The 18,556-nt window shown below is 33.9% G+C and overlaps 1 protein-coding gene and 1 long non-coding RNA gene across 3 annotated transcripts; both read left to right on the forward strand.

Moving 5' to 3' along the window:
• Positions 1–321: 321 nt before the first annotated feature.
• On the forward strand, positions 322–3,818 carry LOC111891712 (TATA box-binding protein-associated factor RNA polymerase I subunit B). The gene is made up of 5 exons (XM_023887781.3): positions 322–479; positions 1,250–1,822; positions 1,894–2,721; positions 2,966–3,099; positions 3,168–3,818. The coding sequence occupies exons 2-5, from the start codon at positions 1,273–1,275 to the stop codon at positions 3,678–3,680; spliced, it is 2,025 nt and encodes a 674-aa protein (XP_023743549.1). The 5' UTR covers positions 322–479; positions 1,250–1,272; the 3' UTR covers positions 3,681–3,818.
• Positions 3,819–4,792: 974 nt separating this feature from the next.
• On the forward strand, positions 4,793–12,581 carry LOC111891769 (uncharacterized). 2 transcript variants are annotated; one of them, XR_008223441.1, is made up of 12 exons: positions 4,793–5,121; positions 5,497–5,632; positions 5,707–5,904; positions 6,036–6,239; positions 6,314–6,397; positions 6,480–6,616; positions 6,753–6,846; positions 6,970–8,622; positions 8,771–8,866; positions 8,956–9,045; positions 10,132–10,318; positions 10,882–12,581. It is a non-coding gene; the product is annotated as an uncharacterized LOC111891769 (long non-coding RNA). The 2 variants fall into 2 exon arrangements; XR_008223442.1 differs by having other exon boundaries at positions 6,975–8,622.
• Positions 12,582–18,556: the final 5,975 nt, after the last annotated feature.

The raw sequence follows: 18,556 nt of genomic DNA on the forward strand, positions 1-18,556 counted from the left end.
ATAGAATGAGAAAAAAGGAGGGTATATGAGGGTTAGGTGATGAAATTTCTTTTTTCCTCTTTTTTAATAAGTTTTAGTTAAAGAAAAAGATAAAAAAAAAAATTAAAAAGGTAAATAAGCTATTTCATATAGTTTAAAGACTAACACACAAGTTTTAAAAAATTATAAAGATCATATTCGTCAAAATAAATTAATAGAGACTAAAATTATAATTTTTGATAAACCACAATAACCATTTATATAATTTTGTCTTTTACACCTTCGCTTATAAAAGAAAACTCTTTATTTTACCATTTAATAAAATTGACCGATATACCCTTAGCCTAATAAACCTTATACAGCGACACAAACGCCTGCTTCTGTCGATCGTCGCCTCCTCAAGCTAGCCCTCCCTACTCACCTCCTCCCCTGTGAAGCTACCGGCCGGACACAAGTCGCACCCCACAGCAACACCGGCGACCTTCGACCCCACAGCAAAGGTTCGTTTTTGTTCAATTTTTCCTGCTGTCGAGTCCTCTCTTGCTGTCGATTTTATTTCCTAGCCTTTCATTCTTTCCTCTTTTCCTGGTTTCTGTTAGATTATTTTGTTAGTTCTATCAGTTGATGCGTAACAAACTCATAAAAGAGCTTGAAGGATTGGTTTTGAATGAAATACCGAGGAGTTTGAAGGATTAGCCAAACACTTTTTAAAAACTCCAAACCGCTGTAACTTAATAAACTATAAATTAAATAGTTAAAGCATTTTTAATAAGCTTAGCCAAGCACCCTCTATCTCTCACTCGATTCACGCTCGATCTCACTCAAACAAGGTCAGTTTGTTTATGTTTATTGCTCCAGTAATGATTACTGATTAGGGCAAATTTTAAATCCACTGAGTTAGGATTAGAGCTGGTAATTAAATATCCATTACAATCAATTGGATTTTTCTGTTTGAATTAGGATTAGGGTAACTGTTTACTTTGTTTTTTATTTGAAATTCATGAGTACTTGAACTTGATTGCAAGCCTTCTTGGTTTTTTATTTTCTTATTTGTTCCAAATTGTTCTTTATTCCAATCAAACTAAGTTACTAAAGAAAGCAATCAGTGTAAATAATTATTTGTTTCAACCTGTAACTTATTTAATCAAACCAAGTTATCAAAGAAAACCAATCAAATTCAAATAGTTAGCATTTTGCAAAAGAATCATTAAGTCCAAAACCAATAAGAGTCTAAACTTCTCATTTCTTACATGATGTTGTGTTTCTATAGGCAATTAGGCACCCAATCCAAAGATGACAGATGGATTAGGTTTGGAATGCCAAGTTTGTGGCTTTGTGGGATTGGATGATGGCGCTGATGGTTTCTTTTACTGTCAAAGATGCGGTTCTCAAGCAGATGGAATCAGGGATACAGCTGTTGATGATGATGAGATGCTTTTAACAAAGGAAAATGTTGGTGGAATTGTGCAAAGACGTGTAGCTGTGGTCAAACCTGAACCTCTCTCTCAATCCCAACCTCCTTCACAGTTTTGGGAAACTTTAAGGACCCAAGAGAATGATGATGATGATGATGGGGTGGGTCCCACTGAGCCCATTGATTTTGGGAGAGGGCCAAGAACATTGAGTTATGAAGATTATTATTCAGAAATTAGGATGAGGTATGTGATGGGATTGCAGATCATGATTGAGTTGCAGGTTAAGGCTTTGGTTGAAAATTTTAACGTGTGTCCTATAATTGTTGATATGCTGGAGCCCATTTGGTTAAGATTTGTGGCATCCACTAAGCTTTTCACTGATGATTGGGCTGATGAGGTTATTAATGAATCAGAATCTCAAGTACAAGGTATTTGTTTTATTGTTTTCTTTAGGTATTTTTATAAAGGGAAATACCAACATTTTCTTATTCTATTTCAGGGGAAACAGAAGCTGTTGCACCAAATGCTAAACACAAATCCGAACCTCATAACATACTTGGAAAAAGATCCGTAATGATATGGTATAGATCCGTAAGCAAAACAATACCCTTACCCTATTCTTTAGCCATTTCTTTTTTACTCTGCCACCTGGCACGAGAGCCAATTTTATCAACTGATATAGCAAAATGGGCACTCGAAGGAAAACTCCCTTATTTCACAGCCTTTCTTGAAATAGAAAAACAAATCGGATCCCCAACTAACGCGTGTCCATTAAGTTCAAGTCGTATGTTCAGACCATTACATTGTATTTCTATTCAGAAGCTGGAATCATTAGCTGCTTCAATTGCTCATTCCATTGGATTGGAATTACCTCCGGTCAACTTCTATGGAATTGCTGCCCGGTATCTCAAGCAACTGTCTCTTCCAGTTGAGACCATTCTCCCTCATGCTTCCCGGATTTATGAGTGGTCAATGCCGCCTGAGCTTTGGTTGTCCGGGAATGAATTCCGGCTTCCTACACGTGCTTGTGTGTTGTCTATACTTATTTTTTCAATTAGGATTTTTTATAAGATACATGGTTTTGGGAAATGGGAAAAGGGTTTGGGTTTATCATCTTGGAAGAGAAAAGACGGAAAGGAATCTAAGATTTTGGATAAAAAGGCGGAATCGGAATTGGAATCAGAGTCGGAATGCAAGATGTCGTCTCTTTCTAATAATCTTGTTTCCGAGAGTTATGATAAGCGACTACCGAAACAATCGAACTTGGATGCTACAGAGATTTTACTTTTGCTTGAGTCAAAATACAGTCAACTCATTGATACAAGTGGTAAGCTCTTACAAATTTCAATTTAGACTCTATACCCTAATCTCAAAAATGGTATAAATCGTTGCAACCTTTGATTTTCATGAAATTTACAATACGTTAAGTTGTTTCATATGTTTAGGTTAGTGATTGAATAAGGAAAGGAATGGAATTGTTCATTCCATTTCGCTCCTTTGTTATTCCATTCCATCCAACTACACCTACTCTTAGTATTTTTCTAACAGATTGTCTTTTCTTTGTTTGGTAGTTGATGGTAGGGATCTTGAAACGTATCTTGAATATTGCAAGAATGTGGTGTTTGCTGGTGTGGAATTGTCATTTGAGGATCATGAAGAAGATCAGATAATAGAAGATCTTTGGAATTATTATCATAAAGAAGAGGTATGTATGACATGATATAATTGAGCAGAGATTTACATATGGAATTCATGATAATTTTTTTTTTGTAGGAGGATCACAAGCCATCATCTCCAAGCTCTAATTGTGGTTCCCACAAGAGATCTCTTGATTTTTCCAAAACCAACACTAACATGAACAAGGTCAAGAAACCTAAAGATGAGAATGCTTCCGAAACTAGCAATGAGACCCAAAAAGAAAAGGCAATAAGACGAATGATATCAAATATGGAAGAAAAAAGATTTTGTTATATTCCTCCAAGGACTAACATTAAAAGACCCGATGATTATTTACATTATACAAGGAAAAAAGACGATGGAAACCATACTTATGCTTCACATGCGGATTATTATATTTTATTAAGATCATGTGCGAGAGTGGGTCGACTCGATGTTAGGATTATGCATGGTGCAGTGTTGAGTTTTGAGAGGCGATTGGCATGGCTTGAGAAGAATATTGATCAATGTGTGAAAGAAATGCCTAGTTTTCAAGTGTCTTGTGAGCTTTGTCAACAAGATGATATGAATGGTGATGAATCCATGGATTTTTCTAAGTTAAACTTGTAACATTTTATGTATATAATGAGAAAGTTGAGACTTGAAAGGTCTGGCTACAATTTAAGCCTTTCATAGTCTAAAATCTTTTAGGACCATTTTGGATCGAATGAACACAAAAATAGTCTAAAATCTTTGGTATTTTGGTTTCGAATGGTTTACATCTTTGTTTTTTTTAAATGCTTTTGAATCATGATACATCTTTATGAATGGTTTAAATTAGATGGTGATTCAAAAGCATTTAAAAACAAATGTAAGAAAGTAAGAAAGTATCACATGTAACAAACTATAGTTCGTTTACATATTTGGTCATTGTATTTTGTTTGTACATGATTTACCATTAACTCACATATAGTGTTTAATATCTATAATTTTGATCGATAATAGGCAGTCTAGTTGGTTTCAACGACCCTTCCAATCGGTTAATGACTTTACATGGTAACAAACCATGCACTTTGTACACATTTGATCTTCAATGTATTTTTTATGCAAATTATCATTTAAGTAACGTTTATGTTCTAAAAACACTATTAAACATTTTTTGAACTTTTTTACAAACTTTTACGACCACTTTTGATAAAACTTGTTTTGTAGTTTTTTATAAATTGTTTCCAACGTTTTTACCAACTTTTTAGTATTTTTATTCTTTTTTTACAACTTTTAGACCTTTTTTTTACAGAAGAGAAGTTGTCAAAAAATATATAAAAAAGTTATAAAAAATGTAAAACAAGTCTTACAAAAAGTTGAAAAGAAGTTTAGAAAAGTTTAATATGGTATATTTCAAACGAATGGTAATTTGCGTAAAAAAAAAGTGAATAACCAAATATTTTGAACACTACAATGGGTTGATTATGGATCTACATTTGTCTACAATTAATATTTTAATGTGCAGTTGTCTCTGATTAACATTTTGATCTTAGGATCATAGACCAAATTTAGGTGAAAAAAAAAATATTCATTTAAACATTGCAATGTCTAAAACCACTAATAAATAGATATTTCAATAAATAAAAAATAAAAAATAAACATATTAATACATTTAAGTTTTTCTATACAAAACAAGAATTAAGCATAAGTTCAAAATTTGCTATGTTAGCTTTCTAACGTAGAAAATCTTAATTTTGGAAAGCTTTTAATATAACCGTTGGAAGTCGAAAGGGTTGGCTTCGTATTCCCGCAATATATTCGTTCCCGCTCTCAACAGACCCAAACCCCTGACGATCTCTCTAACTCCTCCGCTCCCCGGAGTCCAAAACACCACCTTACTTCCTTCGCCGGAGATCTAAGATACCCTTTGAATTCGAAAGAATTGGTTTGTGGTCGCGCGTTCTTCGGTCATTCCGCCAGACCCATAGCGATCTATGTAACTCCACTGCCGGAGACCTAAACACCCCCAACCTCGCGCAGGAAACTCTGATTCATCTCTCTAGTCCAAGAAATTATCAAGATCATCGTAAGTATCTGTTAGGTTTTTTATTTTGTGATTACGATATTGTAATTTCCTTGTAAATTAAAATTGATGTTTGAATAAGAAAGAGTCAAAGGTTAATTGCTATTTTCTTAATCTTATCTTATTCTCTGTCTGCTCGTTGGGATTAATGCCTTCTTCTTCTTCATCTATTCGTTGGCGGGTTTTTCTGTAAACTCTGATTTTGTCTGCTTAACTAACTGCACCAGATACATTACAACTTAAAAAGGAAACTGCATTTTATTGTTCTTTTCGTTGGTATTCTTGGTGTTCATCTTCTCGTTGGGGTTTTTCTTATTCATGTATTCATTCTTATATTCATTTTTTTTTTAAATTCTCTATTCTACTTTATTTGTCCAGGGGTTTTCTGCTATTGAGATGTGATTTATTTTCCTGTACACATAAAGTTTAATGTATGGACATGAAATCTAAGTCTATCAGATCACGATGCTTTAGTCAACAATCTTCCCTCGTATTTCTGTTTGGTTAAAAATAGGTATTCTTTTCCTCACCTTCTCAATTATTAAGTTACTTTTTTTTTCTCTTCTATTTGTCAAGAAAATTTTGCAGTATGTGGTTTTAGGGAAGATGAAAATCAAAGCCTTTGCAATTCACGGATGAGGACTGGAAACAACTGAATGACATTAATTATTGGATACAAGGAAGGTGATAATGATGAACAGTCTGGGAATAAAGATGACTTCCACATGAAACATAATTATGCTTCAAAACTTACTGAAGTTCATGAGTTTGTTGCTGACTTATAATGTGAGAACCTTGATTATTTGATGAAGATGACTTCCACATGATTGTTTGCATAAAATTTCTCAAACATGCACAGGATGATGATGACAAGGATATTTATCTCCAATTCTTGCTCATGTGATTCTTTGTCTCAGGTGAGTGGGCTATGGATGGATGCTTTACAAAGCTCACACATGGGGATAAGGTCTTCTCTCAGAGGGATAATGAGATTCACAACAGTATTTAAAAATACAAGGTCATTTGAAAAGCTTAATAATTTGGTTGTTAATTTTCATAATGCTACTGTGGTTGCTAGGGTTGTTGGAGTGCTTAAAATTCTTGGGTTAAAAGGGAAAAAGGTTAGCCATTTATTTCAACTTAAATACTTTAAATCTCATTTTAAGTTATGATTTGCAATTAAATTTTGCACCAGTGAGCCATCTGTGACAGAAGATGAACTCAAGCTGATGTTTAGGGTTGCAGAGTTGATGAAGAAGAGCAAGCATGCATAAATAAAGTTCATGTCACTTTTGTTTCCAAGTTTCAGTATTTCTTGAAATATAAAATTATAATAATTATTTTATTCTAATACAATACAGGATATGATTGAGAATGTGTTGGAGATAAAAGGCACCCATGTGAAGGATGTTTTATAAGTCTCCTCTTGTAGATGTAGTTACGGTTGATTCTTGGTTGGTTTTCATCACTTATTCAGTGAATTATAATATTCTAATAGGTAATTCTGAAACAATTAGTTTAAAGAAAGGAAAGATATATTTAATAATTGTTAAAATTGACTCATAGGGTGCCAGTATTTGAGCACTATGTGGATCTTGAAAACCTAATTTATTTATTTTAATTATGAATAACAGTCACCAATTATTTGAAGATGAGTTTGAAGGCATCTGACACTTAAATTGAGACACGTAGGCATTCTTTTTGGAATTCATATTCAGTGCTTGCTGGGTATGTTATGCTTCTGTTATTCTTTTTCAATTTGAATGTTCTCATTGACAATGTAAGATATAACCGAGTGATACTAAACATCTGTATATTTAGTTGTGTGGTCTTAATTCTTGTCACTTATAGTGTAGATACTTAATCTTCCTTATGCTGATTGAGAAATAGCAAGATACTTTCAGTTCTTAATCCAGGTATGTTCTTTCTACTAAAAATATACCAAATATAGCATTGCACTTTAAGTTTTTCTTATTTTAAGAACATTTTCCTTTGAAAAATAAACCCAACTTTAGCATTGCACTTTTCAGTTTTCTTTCATTTGAAATTTCAATAAATTTCCAATCAAACCATTTTAATTTAAAAAGTACACCAAATTTAGCATTGCACTTCCAGTTTTCATATTATATGCATATATATATATATCCCTTTGAAAAATAAACCCTACTATTTGCATTTCAGTTTTTTTGTTAAAAGATTGTAACTTTGTAATTTTTTTTTTTCATATCAAGGCATTTTACTTTGAAACATCTACCGGTTATAGTATTGCACTTTGCATTTTATTTTTAAAAGCATGTTTCTATTTGAAAATTCAACCGGTTTATAACATTGCAATTTTTAGTTTTCATTTGTGACAACATTTCAACTTTAAAAGTCTATACATTTTTTCCTTATCTAGACATTTTACTTTGAAAAATCCACCACTTTTAGTATTGTACTTTCATTAGCCTGTTACTTAATCAGTTCATGTTGCTTTACACCACATCTTGTATCTTTAGGTTCTACCTATTTTTGATATGTTTTAGGGCACAAACAGTTTATGTCAAGGAAAATGTATCATTTCATACAACTCAGTATGCCATAGAGTTGATCAAACAAAGTTCTTCACTATTTGTTGTAATGTCCTATTTTTCTAAAGTACTATTTTAGTTTTTTGTAATGTCCCTTTCACTTCCCTTTTCAAGCACCATGATGAAATTTCAAGGGAATTTCTCTCTTTCCTTAAAAACTATTGTTATATATGTTGAAGGAGCATAACTAAACCCTAAATCCTTAAAACTAGAATCTTCTTGAAAATATGGCAACTCATTTCATTACTTTTCTTAAAAAGTATGTCATATATGTTTAAGGAGCATAACTATACCCGAATCCCTTAAAAGGTTCTCTACAAAAAGAATATTTTTTGAAATTTTGGTACTTGTTTCATGGTTTTAGTCAACAATCTTCCCTCGTATTTCAGTATTCATTGTTTTTGTTTCTGTTTCTGTTTGATTAAAAATATGCAAACACACTAGACTGAGTGCATGGTTTGGTTAACTTTACAAAGGCAACTACATTCCATTATCAAAGTAGTGAACAATGTTGAAGAAGCCATAGAACATATACACATCATTGGAAGGTAATTTAGGTAAATATTCATCTTTGTTGGGGGTATTGTATTAAATTTTTTTTTTTCAATTTCAGTTCCTACACTGAGTGCAATGTAACTTTCTTTTTCCATTTCTTTCTTTTTGACATGCAACTCTGTTGCTATTTTGTGTAAAAAATAAAGTTACTTGCACATATTGGTAAAAAGAGTAAAGTATGTTACTCATCTAACAAATCCTCTTTTTGTGGCTTTTTGATAGAAGAATAACTTAACTGGAGCAGTTAAGAGCACCTACAAATCTTGAAAAAAGCTAAATGTCTCACTATTATGCGTCTGGATGCCAAACTATTTGATAGAATAACCTCAACACATGTTGCATTCATTCAACCTTCAGTTCTTACATATAAAAAAGCAATGTATCTTCTATTCCATCGTAAATTTTTTTACATCCATGCTTAGTGTTAATGCATTTGAAAAGCTTAATTGTTTGATTGTAAAAATATGTTTTTAAACTCCCTAGGGTTAAAAGCGGTTATATTTACCATTTAATTATGTCTTATGCAGGTGTTACATTATGTTATGAACCAATAGTGAATGGTTTGGTTACCTTTTACTAAGGCAACTACATTCCATTTTGGAAGTAGTGAACAATGTTGATGAGTATGTTGTTTTTCTTTCTTATTTTTTCAATAGCATGCTTATTAAGAAAATAAACTTCCGTGATCATAGTTTGATGCATAATTGTGTAGAGTATGACAATCAGATTTCTCAAGAAAGTTGATTGTGGCAAATTGCCAAGACACTGAGAAATAGCAAAACACTTTCAGTTCTTAATCCAGGTATGTTATTTCTACTAAACATCTATTTATTTTGGTGTGTCTTCTAAATTATTGTTGTAGTTTACATTGATTAGCACTTCAAACCAAAAACTTCAATAAGCAAATGGGCTAAATGCAATAAATAGCTAAATACTGCTATGAACTTGACTACAAATTGATTTATAAAACAAGAACATCTGATTAAGTCGGAATCACTCAAAAGATTACAAGAAAATGACAATGTGCTCTTCTTCCATTCACGTAACAACCAACGGACAAAAATGACTAGCCAACCCTCCTAACAGAAATAAAACCAAAAATGCCTAAATTACCCTTCCATTACCAAAGATGCTTTTTTATTTGGTGAATTCCCCTTTTTACCCTCCTTTAGAATGCTCAACTTTGTTGAGGCATGGAATGCACTTTTCAGCTTTCTTTTGTATAAAACATCGTACAAAAAATTTCCAATCAAACCATTTTACTTAAAAAAATCCACCAAATTTAGCAATGCACTTTCAGTTTTCTTATTATATGCATCTTCCCCTTTGAAAAATAAACCCAACGATATCATTGCATTTTTCAGATTTTTTGTTAAAAGATTGTAAATTTGTATTTTTCTTTTCATATCAAGGCATTTTACTTTGAAAAATCTACCAATTAAAGCATTGCACTTTAAATTTTCTTTTTAAAAGCATGTTTCTATTTGAAAATTCAACCCTTTTATAACATTGCAATTTTTAGTTTTCATTTAGGACAACATTTTAACTTTCAAAAGTCTATACATTTTTTCTTTATCTAGGCATGTTAATTTGAAAACTCTACTAATTTTAGCATTGTACTTTCATTAGTCTGTTACTTAATCAATTCATGTTGCTTTACACTTCGATATGTTTTAGGGCACAAATAGTTTATTTCAAGGACAATGTAACATTTCATACAAGTCAATATGCCTTAAAGTTGATCAAACAAGGTTCTTCATTATTTGTTAATGTCCTATTTTTCTAAAGTACTATTTTAGTTTTTTGTAGTGTGATGATCTACTTAATTTTAGTCCAGGAGTTTCTTGCTGCAATTCAACATGTCCTCATTATCAGGTTTGTGGTTCAGGTCTAAAATGATACAGTAGTTACTACTTCAGAAGACAATCATTCGGGCAGTGGGCAGAGGCAAAAAACTCACAACCCTGCCCGAGATTTTTCGGTCAAGTTTTAGAAAAATTGTTTCTTGTGACAAGGAATGCCTGGAAAACAACTTCCCAACACTTCTGTGACAGCTTTGTTGATTTTTATATATGGTAAATTTCAGGAAATAGCAACATCATTTTTTTTATCAATGTAGGCAATATACTTTACTTTTTACCCATAATAGCAACATACTTATATATCTTTACATATAAAAACATCATACTTGCTTACAATTCCTTATTCATAATAACAACATACTTAAATCTCTTTACAAACAATAGCAAAGTATATTGCTTTTATCAGTAAAGAAATGTAAGTAAGTTGCTATTAAGGATTATTATTACATTGGTTCTATTGGTAAAGAAATGTAACTACATTGCTGTTATTGGTCAAAAAATGAGTATGTTGTTATGTAAAAACTAATAATATACATTGTCAAGTACATTGCTTTTCCATGCAAGTTGCTGTTTGTATACTCATATAAAAATTAATCAAGTAATGCTAATTGTGTTGTACACAGGTCAAAGAAGGTCCTCCCTCTATCTCAATGTATAACAAGGGTCTTTTGGTCATTTAGTTAAAAAGAAGAATGAAACTGATTCCGTTTTTTTTTTTTTTTTTTTTTTTTCTCGCTGTGGTTTCTAACATGTTTATTATTGTTTTGATATGGCAGCTGTTGGAACCAGTCAACAACCCATTAGTTCAAACAAAACAACAGCTTGAATTACTTCTTCTGTTTCCGTTAGATTCCAATCCAATTCAAAAGGCAAGTAAATTTACTCTTCTACCCTCACAAACTACAATGCTAGTTACAATTTATGACATGGTTTCAGTTAATTTGAATACAATAAAACAATAAGGTTATGGGAGGTGTTATGGAAACACTATATAGTGAACACCTTGCATTTATACGGAGCCAATGTGGTTGACGAATCTTGTTGATGAGTCAACGCAGACTGCAACTGACGAGAGAACTCGGACTTGTTCTGTAAGTGAACGTCATAGCTATGGTGTCTTGTTCAAGTCATCCACAAAGACATCAAAATGAAAGTGACATGTGAAAGAAAGGTCACACAAAAGATAAAGAGAAATGTCAGCTCCACTTTTCTTTTCTTTCTCATATGACACCTTAGCCTCTCTATTTTCTAGACTCTCTTTATTTAGTTCTACACTATGAGACCCTACCTCATTATTCCCTTATAAAAGCAAGGCCATCAGGAAAAGTCTTATGGGTTGATCCTGTCAGCTCAAAGTCAAAAAGTAGATTTGATTGTCAATTGAACGGTATTTAGGTCCAAATTGTTCAAAGAAAGAATTTATATTCAAGAAAGAAAAAGGATGCATGAAACAATGTTTATAGTTGTTCAATGTCTTGGAAAGATGCTTGCTCCTATTATGTGACATGACATCTCCTTTGTTATGGAGTGTGTTCACATGATTCTTTATGTGGCACACAGTCTAACAGTGGAGGTCCCAGAAAGAGAAACAAATTGGGAATTGGACAATTTCAGAAGACGAATTACGAGAAACTGTTGAAATTGGGGTTGCTATCGGTTTTCAAATCGATGTGCACAACCAAGTCCTTACTGAAGTCGTGGGATGTACCGGTGATAATCACGGTTCCAAATGAATTGCATGCCACTTAATGTTAGAGGAATTGGAGAGGCGGTGAAAGTCAATTGGGTTAGAAGATTAAAAAACCTCCATAAGGTCAGCTTCATAGGCATTCTGGAGACTCAACTCACTGACCATGAAGACATTGACGTTATGGTAATCTGGATGCATACCTAGCTGCAAAGTTACGGTACTTGAAGACGGAAATCAAAAAGTGGATCAAACAGTTCACAAAGAAGAAAAAAAGGAGTTGAATCTTATTAAGAACACAGTTGCTCATCTAGAAAAAATGGCGGAGACAAGAACTTTAACTCGGTCTGAACTCAACAGGCGAAGTGAAGGCTTACAAAAGATATTAGAAATGGAGAAAATTGCGGTGTTAGACTTGAAACAAATATCATGTGTGAAATGGTTGGTGGACGGAGATGAAAACACAAAACTTTCCAATGGGTATATCTACAACAGGAATAAGAGCAGCATAATTAACGGTTGTTGGTGAATGGCAAATGGACTACTAAGGTGGAGGAGGTCAAATGTGAAGTACTTCGGTTTTTCCAAAACAAATTTAAAGAAAAATGGATTTTGAGGCCCAAATTTGTTAGTCCAAACTTCAAGTCCTTGACTATGGTGGAAGCTATAAAATCGAATCTCCATCTGTCCGAATAAATAAAAATGTTTTTGTCATTTGTCCTATTTTTATAAGTTTTGACAAATGTCAATTTTTGGTAATTTTAAATTAAATTTTATCCACGTTTCATATTTTGGTGTTTTTCACTTTAGACGAGGAGCTGACATGGCTGCCATATCAGCTTGTTATATTAATCTGAAAAATAAATGCAGCATGGAAAGGAAAATACGCTCCCAGGTTGATTCGAATTTGAGATCTTAGACACAAAGGTGTAAAGCCTTAACCACCAAGATAAGAGTTCTTCAACACTTTGTTTTCTAATTCAATACTTATTCTACTCTTAATACTAATCTCTAAAAAAAATTGACTTTTAGCTTTTCTAATACTTACATACATAAATATATCAAATGAGTTTGACGTTAATATTACTACACCTCATTTTCATTTGTGTTAAGTTTCTTAAAAAGATTACCAATTTTCTCTAATAGATTCGATTTCTTTTAATTTTATTTTAGTTTTTTTATAAAATTTGATTACTTATATCATTTATATATATAGTTCGATTACTTTAAAAAAGTTTAGAATATGCACCTTAGGCTAAAGGGTATGGTGATGTTTTTGTCAATAGTAAAAAGAGTGACACATAGGCGGCACATAAATTTTTACAATTTTTGTCATAATTTGTCTAGGAATGAGATGTGGTGGTTTTTTTAACAATGGTATATATAGTGGTATTTATGTTAAAAAAAAATTACAATGACCAATCAAGAAACAAAAAAAAATGTTTACCATTGAGATCTGTCATTGGTGAAAGACATTTTACATTGAGATTTACCACCGACAAAAAAAACGGTTGGGGTGTGATGCAGACATTTTACATATGACAAAACTCTCCCACATTGTTTAGTCTTATAGTATTAGTTATTTATTTGTGTCTATGTTAGTTTGTTGTATTTAATTCTTATCTTATGTACTCTAATAAATAAATATCATTTACATGAAATGTCAACTTTTTTTTTTTTTTTGAATTAGACACATGTTATTTTACAACTTTATTTCACTTGTCATTTTTTTGTTTTTTTTTAATTATTTTTTATTCAAACGTCACTAACTAAATGTCACCTCATATTAGTTAGTTTTATTAATATATTACTTAATGTATATTAATGTAGATGGTAAGATTCCATTTATAAATTTTTATATTTAGGTTTGAAACAAAAAGAAAAAAAAAAGTTCTTTAAAAGACATATTTAAACTATAAAAAAGAAAATATTGTCGTTTTGAAATCAAAACTCTTAAATAAACGAATAGTTAAATTTCTAAAGTTGAAAAATATTATTATTATTTTTATTGAGGTTTGAATCGAAACTTGCAATTCGCAATCGTGAACTCAAACATCTTTAACGATACTTTGTAAACAAAACCATCTAATTATATTTTTTAAAACAATGATTATATATATATATATATATATATATATATATATATATATATATATATATATATATATATATATATATATATATATATATATATATAAACATGACACATTTTGACATTAACTCGTTTTTGTACGAGCTATTCTGACAAGTGATGACTTGCGTCCATCAATATGTGATTTATTAAAATTTAGTTTACATATATAAATATAAATTTGAATTATGACTCTACTAGCATATTTTCTTTTTTAATGTTTATATTATTAATTATTATTATTCTTAATTTTTAGCTAGTCAATAAATTTAATATTAACAAAACATAATATGTTATTTTTATATTTATAAATTTTGATTATATATATAATGATATTTTGGTTGAATCAATATAAATTAAACATTTATATAATGTTAGTTTTAAAACTAAAGAATAACTACTCAATTAAGAAGCATGAGAATGTGACTCTACTTTAAAAACTAAATTATAGCTACTATAAAGATGTGAAAATGGAATATGTTAAAGTGTAATGTAATTATGAAGCTTTCTCGCAGTATCCAAGTTGCTTAAATTTGTGAAAAATCTTAGTATATATGTTGATCTTTGAAAGTTTTTAGATATGTTTACGACTAATAGTCAAGTGGTGGTGGCGAGCGAAAACGGAGCACAAGTCGTTATGGTGTAAAGTGATTACAGGCATACACAATCTGCATAATAAACCCCATGATCAAATAGAAAACAGACACCTCAACGGTGTATGGAACAACATAACATCAGTGAGGAAAGATCTTATAAAACACGGGATGGATGTTGATGACATTTTTCAAACTACACGTTAAATCAGGAGACAACACGAAGTTCTGGTACGATAAATAGATCACGGAGGTACCCCTCAAAGATAAATACCCCTCTCTCTTTAACTTATAGTCAAGGAAAAAATGTGTAGTAACATATAGATTTTACGAAGGTGAATTTGTGGGCAACTGGAATGCATGCCTAGGAACAGCTGGATTAGCACAAGATCTATCCAATCTTCACATGGATCTGAACTTAATCCAACTTTCAAGCGGTGAAGATAGATGGAGCAACTTACTTGATGCTGCTGGAAAGTTCATAGTTGGAGCGTTAAGAAGGAGATTTGACTAATAGGAGACAACACATGTTTCTACCCCTCACCCCTAGTGGAACAAAGAAATTCCAATAAAAGTAATACTCTCTCCGTCCTAAAATTATAATCCGCCTTTTCTTTTTAGTTTGTCCCAAAATAATAGTCTACTTCTAAAAATAAATAACATTTTTATCAAAATACCCCCTTATTATTACTTAACCAACTAAGCATTTAATGTTTAATGGAACATTAAATGCAAAGTAAGGACAAAACTGACATTTAATTGTATAAAGTTAGTGGTAATTAATGCTTCCTTAATCTGTGTGTGTTTTTTGTGGATAATAATTTTGGGAAGGAGGGAGTACATTTTATCTCGAGAGCGGTACAAAAGAGAACTCCGACAGTGAAGGCACTACAAGAGAGGGGCGTGTTAATCGAATCATCAGGCTGTGGATCTTGCATTTCTGGTTTCGATTGTGTTGATCACATTCTTGTGCATTGTCCATTCGCAGGCGAGATAAGAAGAGAAATATTCAAATGGTGTGGTATGTATCAGAGCATGTTTAACAATCTTGAAGATATAATCAGTTTTATTAACATTTAGGGGAACAGTTCAAAGAAGAATAATTGGTTCATTGCTATAGGTTATGGAATGATATGGAATATATGGAAATATCGAAATGATAGACTATTCAAATCGATATTCACTAGCCCATCCAAAGGTGTGGACTTCTGAAACAACCCCAAAATCACGACAAAAAAAATTTCCTTTAAAAACATTACTAAAACCATAGTTATAAAACCATAACATAAGTTATAACATAAATTCGGAGTATCAATTCAAAACATGTTCTTATTATCAGAGTAAACATCCCGAGCTGACTAACTATGGTGGGTGCCATGCGATCACCCCGAGCTCTTCCCTCTGCTATTGGAAGTACCTGAAACCAAAACTGAAAACTGTAAGCACAAAGCTTAGTGAGTTGCCCCAACCTACCACATACCATGCACATAATCACATACAGCAAATACTGGGCCTCGCCCACTACCTCGGGCCCCGCCCGCTACAACAGGCCTCGCTTGGCTTCGAGCCCCGCGGTGTACAGATCTGTTTCTCTTAGGCCCCGCCTGTCTCTGGGCCCCGCCTGCTAACATATACTAACATACAATCATATCATAACACATAGACTGAAACATATACTACTAGATCCTGTTCTAAGGCCTCGCCTATCTTGGGCCCCGTCCCTATCTTGCTACTGATGAGTCATGGAACCCTGTCCACGCTCCTACTGATAGTGAGATACGAGCCCAGCCCACACTCACTCCCTTCCTACCTTGGGCCTCGCCCCTGCTCTGCTGCTAATGAGATATGGAACATTGTCCACATTCTACTATTGGTGAGGTATGGGACCTCTCCCACACTCACCTCCCTACCAAACATATACATGTATCACACAGACAACAAGTATAAACTATCATGTAAACCATTCCTTGGGCACCCGCCCACTAACACTGGACCTTGGTCTTGAATATCATACTAGCATACAATGCCTAGGCCTAACTGTAACATCTCGTTTATTGATTAAACAAGTAGATAAGGATTATAAATGGTTAATGGTCCTAAATTAAATAATATTGAACGGGGTGTTGGCGCTGGGGAGATTGATATAATTATGAATTTCGAGGGTTAAAGTGTAATTTCCGGGCCACCTTGTAAATATTTCTAGAGGCGAGGGCTGGTTGGTAATTGTTGGGACTTCTATTGTAATGAATTATTAATGATAGGGGGCTGATTGGTAAATATGGTATTTAAGTTGAAAGAGAAATGGTGGGGAGGGACCAGAAGTGAATAATTGAGCTAAGTTGAAAAGATCACGGGATTAAGCCGTGCCTTTTTCCCCCTCGTCGCAACAGGAACCCTAGCTCACTATTCCATTGCAGCCGCCACTCATCCTTCCTCGCTACTTCGATCAGGCAATGGTGCCGCCCGCTGCTCCACCGTTGAACGCCACCATACGTTGCTGCCGGAGATGGGATGTGAAGCCGGAAAGAGCGTCGAGACCCTTAGATGAAACTGTGAACTTCATCGCGAGTCATGGTCGACATGAAACCTTTGGTAAGCCAACTACAATCTGATTCCTTCTTCCTCCTTAATTTTTCCGACATGCGTGCGACATGGGTATGCCCTAGCAGCTGTTGTCGGCCTCAGCCGCCGGTTCTGTCGATGGTGTCGCTGCCATCCTTAAGCGGTGGCTAATGGCTGTGTTGTCATCGTATTTTCTTTGTATTATGTTGCTGGATTCGGGATTATTGTTGGACGGAGGATTGGGCGCACCACCATGGGAGCCAACCATGGTGGCTGCCGTTTCAGCCATGTCTCGCCGCCACCAGCCACCGTGGGAGGTGGCTGTGGGTGTGTTAATGGGTTTAATGTTGAGCATAAGTGCCGATTTTGGAAATTTTGAGGTGGAATGAGTGTTTGTATGGCCGGAAAACCCCCACCACCACCATGAGGTTGTGGTTGCCGCCGTGAGCCGCCACCGATCACCACCGCCCGAGGTAGCAGTGTGTGGTGCCCGTTCTAGTGGAACCCTTTTGGGGCAAAACACTTAATATTGGGTTGGGCTGGTTCGTTAGTGGGCTAGAAACCCTAATTAGGGTTTAGAGAAAAACCCTAATTATAGTTTGTTGGTATGGGCCTATTTGGACCCGTGTTTGGACCAGTGGACCAAAGTTATAACTCATGATGATTCTATTGTATGATGGCTTAATGGAATAATAGACTTAATGGGTTAAGTCCTTAATGGGTTAAGTGAGAACACTTAACCCTAATCGGCATTTCATGTGAAAACCCTAATTTTGCTTGGGCCTGAGTTGGGCCTTTTTATTGGGCTTTAGTGTTTGGGCCATTAATGAGCCATCGAAGAGCAGTCATGTGGACTAGAATATTTTCATGGGCTTTAGGGGTAAGGCCCATGTGAGGGTTTTGGGCCCAATTTGGAAAATTGGGCCATAGTTGGGCCATTAGAGGACTTTTGTGAACCCATTTGGTATTGGGCCTTGGTGGGCCCATTAGGCTTGGGTTATTTCTGGATCGGATTGGTGGACCATATTTGGACCTAATGTGTGAATGTTTGGTCTTAGATTCTAATGAGGTTAATTGTGGGTGACTCGGTGTTAGAAGCCGGAGTACAACAACAACATTTATAGGATCTATTCGCCATCCGAGGTGAGTCTTCTCACTATACTTACCTGTGTGGTGATTTGTGTGAGAGCGGAGGGTCTTATTCGTATTATTGACCGGAGGGTCTTACTTACACTGTTGATCGGAGGGTCTCAGTATATTATTGACCGGAGGGTCTTGGTACATTGACCGGAGGGTCTTGGTACATATAGACCGGAGGGTCTTGGTACATTATCGACCGGAGGGTCTTGTTTGTTTATTATGTGTTATGTGTTATCGTGCATACTGTCTTTGTGACTTATGCTGTTATGGTAATATGTGTATATCTTGGTCTTATGTGTTTATTAGAGTGCTATGATATCCTGCATTATGTCTATGTG

Source organism: Lactuca sativa, chromosome 5, assembly GCF_002870075.4.
Source record: "Lactuca sativa cultivar Salinas chromosome 5, Lsat_Salinas_v11, whole genome shotgun sequence".
Taxonomy (NCBI): Eukaryota; Viridiplantae; Streptophyta; class Magnoliopsida; order Asterales; family Asteraceae; genus Lactuca; species Lactuca sativa.